Source organism: Doryrhamphus excisus, linkage group LG17 (assembly GCF_037039965.1).
Source record: "Doryrhamphus excisus strain RoL-2023G ecotype Guam linkage group LG17, RoL_Dexc_Guam_v1.1, whole genome shotgun sequence".
Taxonomy (NCBI): domain Eukaryota; kingdom Metazoa; phylum Chordata; class Actinopteri; order Syngnathiformes; family Syngnathidae; genus Doryrhamphus; species Doryrhamphus excisus.
Genome location: NC_136373.1, coordinates 14930072 through 14940011, shown reverse-complemented (window position 1 = coordinate 14940011; position 9940 = coordinate 14930072). Strand labels below are relative to the sequence as shown.

General features: G+C 39.4%; 2 protein-coding genes across 2 annotated transcripts; one reads left to right on the top strand and one right to left on the bottom strand.

Moving 5' to 3' along the window:
• Nucleotides 1–850: 850 nt before the first annotated feature.
• mrpl13 (mitochondrial ribosomal protein L13) lies at nucleotides 851–6155 on the bottom strand. The gene is made up of 7 exons (XM_058085324.2): nucleotides 5987–6155; nucleotides 5490–5613; nucleotides 4134–4227; nucleotides 3894–3954; nucleotides 3693–3779; nucleotides 1991–2112; nucleotides 851–994 (listed from the first exon to the last, which is right to left on the bottom strand). Exons 1-7 carry the CDS (start codon nucleotides 6098–6100, stop codon nucleotides 970–972), a joined length of 627 nt encoding a protein of 208 aa, XP_057941307.2. The 5' UTR covers nucleotides 6101–6155; the 3' UTR covers nucleotides 851–969.
• A 175-nt stretch (nucleotides 6156–6330) lies between these two features.
• dscc1 (DNA replication and sister chromatid cohesion 1) lies at nucleotides 6331–9856 on the top strand. The gene is made up of 9 exons (XM_058085323.2): nucleotides 6331–6626; nucleotides 6697–6865; nucleotides 6990–7124; nucleotides 7382–7472; nucleotides 7789–7927; nucleotides 7997–8049; nucleotides 8112–8266; nucleotides 8331–8479; nucleotides 9153–9856. Exons 1-9 carry the CDS (start codon nucleotides 6457–6459, stop codon nucleotides 9262–9264), a joined length of 1173 nt encoding a protein of 390 aa, XP_057941306.2. The 5' UTR covers nucleotides 6331–6456; the 3' UTR covers nucleotides 9265–9856.
• The last annotated feature ends 84 nt before the right edge of the window (nucleotides 9857–9940 follow it).

Below are 9940 nucleotides of genomic sequence, written 5' to 3'. Positions count from 1 at the left end.
AGAAGCAAGTTGAAAAAAATGAAAAAAACGACATACTAACCCCTTACGTTTTTTGTCAAAAATGACAAAAATCAAACTCTGGCATTTTATGCCATTTTTGGGTGGGTCGCTCAACAGGGGGCCCAGAAGCCCCCAAAAATGGCATAAAAATCAGGCGTTTGAATTTTGTAATTTTTGACAAAAAAGGTAAGGGGTTAGTATGTCGGTTTTTTTTTATTTTTTCAACTTGCTTGAAATGCACTTTTCTGTTCAAAAATAAAGGGGAAACATACGTATGTATGTATGTACGTATGTATCTATGTATGTACATATGTATGTGTATGCATAAGTGTATGTATATGTGTGTGTATGTATGTATATGTATGTACATATGTATGTATTTATATGTGTGTGTGTGTATGTATGTATGTGTAAGTATGTACATATGTATGTACCTGTGTGTGTGTATGTATGTATATGTGTGTGTGTATGTATGCAGATGTATGTATGTACGTGTGTGTATGTGTATGTATGTACATGTATGTACATATGTATGTATTTATATATGTACGTGTGTGTGTGTATGTATGTATGTATGTGTGTGTAAGTAGTATGTACCTGTGTGTGTATGTATGCATATGAATGTATGTACGTGTGTATGTATGTACATATGTATGTATTTATATATGTGTGTGTATGTATGTATGCGTGTGTAAGTATGTACATATGTATGTACCTGTGTGTGTGTATGTATGCATATGTATGTCTGTACATATGTACGTGTGCGTGTATGTGTGTATATGTTATGCTAAAAAAGAATGTCTATTTAAATGTTTATTACATTGGAACACGAAAAAACTACAATGGATGCTACGTTATTAGTTCACTTTTATTGATGAGTTCAATCCTATTTCTGGAAGAGAAAAAATCCAGTAGTGACTCTCCTAATCCGTTTGAAAAGGCGTCCATGTGGGTGTGGCGGTGCTGCGATCACTCCATCTTGTAGTCTTCGGGTCTATGCGGTGGAGAGAACACATCAGTATGACAGAGATTATAACAGGTTTTCTTTTTTTACTGTATGACACCAAACGCATCATAGTCTACTTCTCTGTTGTTGTTCCTGTTTAATATCAGGCCGCAGTCTGATATGATCAGGCTGAGCTGATCCACAATGCCTAATAACACCTCCACATTTCCACATTGGTCCTGTTTATCTTCTCTCTGAGCACTTGTTGTTTCTCTCTCTCTGTGTGTGTGTGTGTGTGTGTGTGTGTGTGTGTGTGTGTGTGTGTGTGCTCCCAGGTCCTGGGAGAATATTAACTGCAATGATTAACATCTTTGAAACACACAACGAGAGCGTAAAATGAATGATGAAACCATTGTTAATGTTAACAAGAGTGAGGTGTCTCTCTGAAATAAACCAGCATTAGCTTGACCTCGGCACCCGACTGACTCTATAGAACTTTTTACATGATTTCATACAGGATGACACTGTTATTATTATTATCAATATTAAAACCATAACAGCAAACTCACTCAGAAATACTCTGACAAGCCATGAATATCATTACATCAACTCGGGGAATAAAAAAAAATGTATATTCAATGTTTGTCACAGCAGCGTCAACAGACGGATGTTGAAGTCACGTAAGCAGAATATATATACGTCATATGTATGTAAGCTTTGTGCCTATGTGGTATTAGGCTACATATTACGTATGTTATGTGTTTTGCAGCAGAAACAAATCAGCATTCCGATGACGACTGGAAAGTCTAAGAGTGATGGAGTATTTAGGTCTTTAGTGGGGCGCTAAGGAGTCTCTGTGGGGTCTTAGTTATCTCTTCTTCTTTATGACGCGAGCATCTGCAGTGTTGGAAACCATCTGGCGCTCCCACCAGCGACAGCCGGGGTCGCTTGTAACGATCGCTCAGATGGGACGCTGACTCAACACCGCCCCCTGCCGGCGGATCATCGCTATTACATCACTATTACACGCTGTGTTGTACTCACGGCGTCCACAGCCTGGGGAAGGCGTCCATCTCCTCCCGCGTGTACTCGCTGAGCTTCCTGGGAATTTCTCTGGGCTGAGGCAGCTCCTCCGTCAGGTTGGCGCGGATGTCTTCGGGCAGCTCCTGATGGCGACACAGAACAAAAATCAAGTCTTTCTGAGCTCTGCTTTGCTCAGAGGTAGCTCGGCACTACTCAGGAAGCAAACCCGCAACCCCTCCTTATTTTAATTAGTATGACCCAGAGGTAGTCTTCGACTTAGCCGAGGCCTTCAACGCTCTAAAAACCTTTGCATGACCTTGGAAATGAGTCTCGGAGGCCTCGCCAGCGTCTGATTAATCACCAAAGGTGTGGAGATTAATATTCATGAGGACATGAAAAAGATACTTCACACGCCATACTTGTACTCCAGGGTATTGCAGTAGGGAATGCTGGCAAGTACCCCCCAATGGAAGCTCTCACTTGGAATGATGCATGCATACTACATACAGTAGTACTATGGGACCCACCGGCTCCAGGCGCCACCTACTGCTAGCAGTGTGCATTGCAAGGAGAGACGTCTTTTAAAAAGGGCGACATTGTACAGTAGAAATAAATATGACAGGAAACTGATTAAAATATATCTATGTTTGTGTCATTGTCATAAGTTATTTCACGTTCTACGATGCTTATACTAAGTATGTTTTTAATTATTGGAATAACTTTACACTTTACCACCCTGGACTGGTGGCCAGCCAATCACAGGGCACATATAGACAAACAACCATTCACACTCACATTCATACCTATGAACAATTTGGAGTCGCTAATTAACCTAGCATGTTTTTGGAATGTGGGAGGAAAACCGGAGTACCCGGAGAAAACCCACGCATGCACCGGGAGAACATGTAAACTCCACACAGGGTGGAATTGAACCCGTGTCTTTTAGCTGTGAGGCCCCCCCCAGTTTTTTTTGTTAATTATTTCATAATATTTTCACTTCAAAAAATAATTTAATATATTGTAATATTACAACCTTTTTTTATACCTATAACCTTTTTAATATTGAGGAATTATGACTTTTTTGTCTTAATATAAAACTTTTTTCTTATTAAACTATTATTATTACTATTACACCCTCATATTGTTTACTGTTATAAAGGACAACTTCAAAAAAAATCACAAATAAAAGATATTAAATTAACCCCCCCCCACCCCCCAAATTAATTACATTCAGTTCATTTTTTAATTTATAAAAATCAATGAATAATTATTTTTCTGTCCTAATATGTTCTAATATATCAGGTCGTGTCGTTAGCGTGCAGACCTCACAGCTAGGAGACCCGTGTTCAATTCCACCCTGGGCCATCTCTGTGTGGAGTTTGCATGTTCTCCCCGTGCATGCGTGGGTTTTCTTCCGGGTACTCCGGTTTCCTCCCACATTCCAAAAACATGCTAGGTTAATTAGCGACTCCAAATTGTCCATAGGTATGAATGTGAGTGTGAATGGTTGTTTGTCTATATGTGCCCTGTGATTGGCTGGCCATCAGTCCGGGGTGTACCCCGCCTGGGATAGGCTCCAGCACCTCCCCGTGAGGATAAGTGGTAGAAAATTCTGATAAATCTTTATTAGTATTAGTATTATTAGTAGTATTATTAGTACTATTTTATTCTTTTTCCAAAGTCCAAACCTACGTGTACTTATGTGTACCGTACGTGTACTTACGTGTTCAGGAAAGAGGTGTAGTCGCTGCATCATGGTGCGTCGGTGTAGGTTCTTGGGCAGCATGCCGTACACCGCCAGCTTCACTATCTGGTGACAAAAGAGCGTTTGACAAGGTTAGTGTGCATGAATGACAACTCTCGGTGTGTGTGTGTGTGTGTGTGTGTGTGTGTGTGTGTGCGGTCCGGTCTTAGTGATGCTTACAGCTTTGGGGTCTTTTTGGTGGAGCTGAGCAGCAGTGACTTGTTTGAAGCCCCCAGGATAACTTTGGAAAAGACAAAGAATGGACTGTGAAGGAGGCATGCCCACTTCATTTATCGTCGCTCCTTCATCATGCATGCAGTTATTTGACAGGAACTCCATGAATTATTGATATCTACGCTGCACGAGCGACTCCAAAATGGCCTTTTCTTTTCTTAAGCAGGTTTGATGGCGTCCGTTTACCCCGTGTGGGATGAGTAGACTTTCTGCTCCCATTTATTTCCAGAGAAGGCGATGTGTTTGGTGTTTATCACCACCACGTGATCACCGCAGTCACCTGGACACACAGGACACGTTTCACCATGGCAACGACCACAACCATTAGCAGTACAAGTAGTATTTATATTTGTAGTATTACTGGGTTCATATTAGCCTGTACACAAAAATAATAATAGTAATATAATTACTTTAGATACTAATAATTGATCAATTGATAATAGTAATTTAATATTAAATAAAGTATAGTACATTTCAATGGGTAATACATTTTTAGAATTTTTTTATGTGCAAAAAATTGAATTATTACCTTGTTAAATTTGGAATAATTCTAATAATATAATCACATAATTTGATAATATAATAACTGTATTAATAACGAATTTAAATAAGATCACATATTCAAAAAATGTTAATAAAAATGCAAATATACATACACAGTACGTAGTTATAAATATTTTAATAAGCAACCCATGCATGAATACAATCATATTCAATAATTGATAAACTAATTATAGTAATTTAATATTCTATAAAGTACAGTACATTTCAATGGGTAACATTTTTATATATTTTATGTGCAAAAAATAAAAATTACCTTTTTAAATTTGGAATACTAATAATATAATCATATAATTTGATAATACAATAACTGTATTAATAAGATCACATATTCAAAACAATTTAATAAAAATGGAAATATACATACACAATATGGAGATAGTTATATAAATATTTTAATAAGAAACCCATGTATTAATACAATCATCATATTCAATAATTGATAAATTAATTATAGTAATTTAATATTAGATAAAGTATAGTACATTTCAGTGGGTAATATTTTTATATTTTTTATGTGCAAAAAATGAAAATTACCTTGTTAAATTTGGAATAATTCTAATAATATAATTATATAATTTGATAATATAATAACTGTATTAATAACTAATTTAAATAAGATCACTTTAAAAAAATGTTAATAAATGCAAATATACATACACAATACGTAGATAGTAATATAACTATTTTAATAAGAAACCCATGCTTTAATACAATCATCATATTCAATTTTGTTGTACAAAATTAAATTTTAATTATATTTTAAATTAATTAATGTAATTAAAATTATACCAGTTTCATTAAAACAATGTGTTAATATACATTGTTTCAAATGAATAATTGAAACCATTATGTACATTTTCAACATGATAAAATATGCAAGTAGGCCACTGAAGGTGCAAAAACTGCTATACAATGTTAAGAATGAACCATGGGATTGTGTGTGTGTGTGTGTGTGTGTGTGTGTGTAAAACAACTCACTTATTGCGTGGTAAATGGGTTTGTGCTTCCCTTGTAGTCTAACAGAGCACATGGATGCTATCTTCCCTGGAGGTTGCATCCTGGCATCAATTAGGAACCATGAGCGAGCGAAGGTCGCCCATTGCTGAAAAGATACATACATACAGTACAGTACATACATTGACATGGTTACATCATTTTAACCAAATAAGACCAACACAAACCATAACATAAATACCACATTGGTCATATACAAAACAACATTGTATTTCACATTTACGGTATTACCGCCTGGTTATTTTCAATAACTAAATATTGTCCAACAAATCAGACTATACGATTCTCCATTGACTGTTAGCTTGTTATTATCAAAGCTATGTAAGTCAGGTGTGAAACATTTCTGGACGTAGCGTTGTTAGCTAGCAGTTGAAGCCGAAGACCGTGAACTGACCTACGGGTAACCAAAATGTAATACATAGCTCCAGAAAAGGTGGTGATATCATGTTAAATTACATTACCTGTGCAGACCTGGAGAAACTTGACATTTTGATGACACTACAGCAACATCCTCGACATATTTGACCCTCAACGTGAATGGCTGTGCAACTACGACATGTACTCGTTTGAAACATTGTGTGCACAAGTAGTGTTCCGCATTTAAATCGCCCGCTTTATCTTACGTACAAGTAACGTTTTTTCGGTTAATTTTGTGATAATTAGATAAACTAGTTAATGTTGTGTATTATAAAGATATTACAGACCCGCTTTAGTATAGTGTTGCATTTTAAAATGCATTCAAACTTGACTGTGTCGGATTTATTTTGATGTGACACACTAAGCGGTTTCCGGCGGCAAAAAAGAGAGCGGGTAATTTTGCCGAGCAGCGACATCACTTCCTCATTTCCGTACTCTTTAAAAACTACAACGTGTGCGCTTTTACTCGTTCATTTCATTTATTAATGTTAATTCTGTGGTGGGTTGTTGAAAAATGAGAACTTTGGAGGAAGTTCAAGCTACACTTGAGATCGCCAAGCTGAACGAAGAAGATCTCCAGCCAACTGTCCAGTGTTTGTCTATTGGAGACAGCGTCTCCTCTGATAACTACTGTCTCTTTGAGCTGGACGACACATTATGTCAACACATTGAAGCTGGACAGAGGTAGGAATTATAATTATTAAACATATTAAAATTGATTATGTACGCCTGACGATGGGTCTGTTTGTGGCAGCTTGGTGATAAGAGGAGACAATGACGAACACGCCGTGTTGTGTAGTGGAGACAAAACGTACGACTTAAAGATTGCTCACACGTCCAACCTGCTGCTCTTCCTACCCGGATGTAAAACATCTGAACAACTAACCAGCAGCCAGCAGAGCATGCAGGTGCTTCATGCTCAGGTAAGATGCATTATCCTGGAAATATGTATCCAAGTTAAAACACATTCCATGATTGACATGTTACTGTCATATATGACATATGCACATTTACATGAGTGTATTGTGTTGCTTCCTGGGATGACAGATCTGGGGCTTTTGCAACAGCTACTGGGAAGTGAGGAAACAACGTCCCAGGCTCAAGAAACTGTTACGGGTTTTAATGGAGAACCCTTATGAAGGACCTGCTCTGGCAGGGCAGCAGGAGAACACGGAGAACACGGTAACGTGCATGTTAGATGTAGGGCTGGGTTAAACGATTATTTCTGTAATCGATTAATCTAGAAAGTAGTTTTTCAATGCATCGATTAATCCCTGAAAGTCCCTGAAAACATAAGCCACAAACATGACGTATTTTTTTGTGTCAATGTCATCGATGACATTGACACGTTGTCCCAGTCCTAGTTACATGATGCGTGTGGTCACATGACAACACATTCTATTTCACATTGTATGTAAACTGTGTGTGATGTGTTGTAGTACACCATGGATGATCTGCTGGAGACAATCCAAGCCAGTGAAGAGGAGATAACGAAACACTTGCAGACCCTCCATGCTTGTCAGATAAACGGTACGTTCTTTATATTAATTGTTTTGTTCCTTGTATATGTTACGCGCTAACGATGGATCTATGCGATCGATCGATAGATAGCACTGCGCCCGAGATGGATCCATCGTTAGCGCACAAATCGATCAATTTCTGCACTCACAATCGATGGTATATACTGACAACACATGCACTAATTGCAGTTTTACACCACTGCAACCACAATAATAAACCAAAACTGAAGGCAAAACTTAGCATTATTGTCTCGGTAAAGGCAGATTTCATTGTTCAGGTGTACCTAATAAAGTGTCCATAACCAGCAAAGCTGTCTCGTATCCAGGCTGCTGGCGTGTGCTGGACTCAGACTACGAGATGAAGTTACTAGGTCATGTGACACAGCTGGTGGACTCCGAGTCGTGGCCTTTCGACAAGGTTCCGCTTCAAACCAGTCTCCAGGAGTTGGGCCCCCTAGAACCCAGGTTAGCGTCGCCGTCGCTTTAAAGACACTTATAAATACTGATGGGTAATCGTTTTTCTCGTCCTCGCAGAGAGATGATCGAGCATTGTTTAAACTGCTACGGGACACGCTACATTGAAAATGGTAAACAGCATCATCTATAAAAATGAGGCCATAAGACTTGAAGTCTCTTGCCTCCAAAACAGGCGAGGTGTTCTACGCCTTGGATGAGGCTAAAGTATGCCGAGCCACGGCGCTGATGTTGCTGAAGAATGCTGTTAAGTTCAACCTGGGGGAGTTCAACGAGGTTTGGCAGCAGAGCGTCCCAGAGGGCATGAACACCAGACTAGACCAACTTAAGGTTAGCCTCCATCTTTAATCACCACATCGATTTGCTTATTTCCATATGTTTATACGCCCTCCAGAGTGTGGCCCTGGTGGACCGCACCTCCCGCCCCGAGACCATTTGCCTGCTTAGGGTGGAAGATCTCCCTGAGGACACCCTGGAACGCTTTAACCATCTCTTCACACTGCGAGAGAAATGGACTGAAGAGGACATCACCCCTTATATAGAGTGGGTGCCATCTTCTTTTAGATTCATTTCTGTACAATACTTTATCAAGTTTTTCCGCTCTTTATTTTTTTAAGCTGCTGTTATTATAATCCAGGTTCCCCGAATCTGGTTCCCCATGTCGCCTAAAATGTGTCCCATCGTATTGGAACAGCATTTTCTGCAAACAGCAGAATGTGCTCTGACAAAATTAAGGAAGTAGCGTTCAATGAAAGCAAGACTTAGTGTCCATTAAAGAGGTTCATTCATTCATTCATTCTCTACTGCTTTTTCCTCACGAGGGTCGCAGGGGGTGCCGGAGCCCATCCCAGCTGTCTTCGGGCGAGAGGCGGGGTACACCCTGGACTGGTGGCCAGCCAATCACAGGGCACATATAGACAAACAACCATTCAAACTCACATTCATACCTATGGACAATTTAGAGTCGCTAATTAACCTAGCATGTTTTTGGAATGTGGGAGGAAACCGGAGTACCCGGAGAAAACCCACACATGCACAGGGAGAACATGCAAACTCCACACAGAGATGGCCGAGGGTGGAATTGAACCCTGGTCTCCTAGGTGTGAGGTCTGCACGCTAACCACTAGACCGCTGTGCCGCATTAAAAAGGTTATATATGGGAAATTGTGTTTTTTTTTTTGTATAGTGGGTAATCTTACCTCCCTCTTTCCTTCAGGGATCTGTGTGGCGAGAAACAGACTACAGGAGCGCTGTTGACTAAATATGCTCGATCTTCCATGCAAAACGGCACCAAGGTGTTCAACTCCAGAAGACCTGTGGCTACATGAACATTTTCCATCACATCTCTATGTACATGTTTATGTGCTGTCATGTTGATTTTTGGCATTTATCATGCAAAATTGTTATATTCTTCAGTTTTACTAAATAAAATTACAGCTAAAAGTAATACATTTAGATATTTCATCACATTTTGATGTTTACTTACTGCTGTTCCACTGGCTGTCCACCAGGTGGAGACGTGGCAACATAAAAGGTCTCATCTCCAGGGGTGGTGGTGGTTGGTGGGGGGTGTAGTTAAGCCAATTCCAACAGATGACGTCTGTGTTGTTTGTGCCTGCATGCGGCTTCTTGCAGCCCGTGTCAGCACTGATGTGTGACTCATTGTGTTAAACCTACGCTGACTATTTCGCAACCAACACAACTTGTGTGCGTGAATCATCCCATGAGTTCAGCAGACGCTGACAAAAAAAAAGTGACTTAAAGCCTGTTTCAACAACATCCATCAACGCACACACAGATTCCAAGAGGACCTTTGTCTACACTGGTTGGCCGACCTTGACATCACTGATGGGAAGTCTGACTTATCAGTTGATTGAGCAAGTGTGTGTGTGTGTGTGTGTGTGTGCACTTTTTCAATAAAATACATCTACTCACCAGAGATGTTAATTTCTCTTCATAAGTCAGCCATCCTCCAATCAGGACGGAAAAATTCTACGTTATTGT

Coding starts and splice junctions, on each gene's coding strand:
- mrpl13 (XM_058085324.2), bottom strand. CDS start 6,100: ATGTTTCAAACGAGTACATGTCGTAGTTGCACAGCCATTCACGTTGAG. Junction 3,780..3,893: donor ACCAAAAAGACCCCAAAGCT/GTAAGCATCACT, acceptor TTTTGTCACCAG/ATAGTGAAGCTGGCGGTGTA. Junction 2,113..3,692: donor TACACCTCTTTCCTGAACAC/GTAAGTACACGT, acceptor TGTCGCCATCAG/GAGCTGCCCGAAGACATCCG.
- dscc1 (XM_058085323.2), top strand. CDS start 6,457: ATGAGAACTTTGGAGGAAGTTCAAGCTACACTTGAGATCGCCAAGCTG. Junction 6,627..6,696: donor CACATTGAAGCTGGACAGAG/GTAGGAATTATA, acceptor TGTTTGTGGCAG/CTTGGTGATAAGAGGAGACA. Junction 6,866..6,989: donor TGCAGGTGCTTCATGCTCAG/GTAAGATGCATT, acceptor CTGGGATGACAG/ATCTGGGGCTTTTGCAACAG.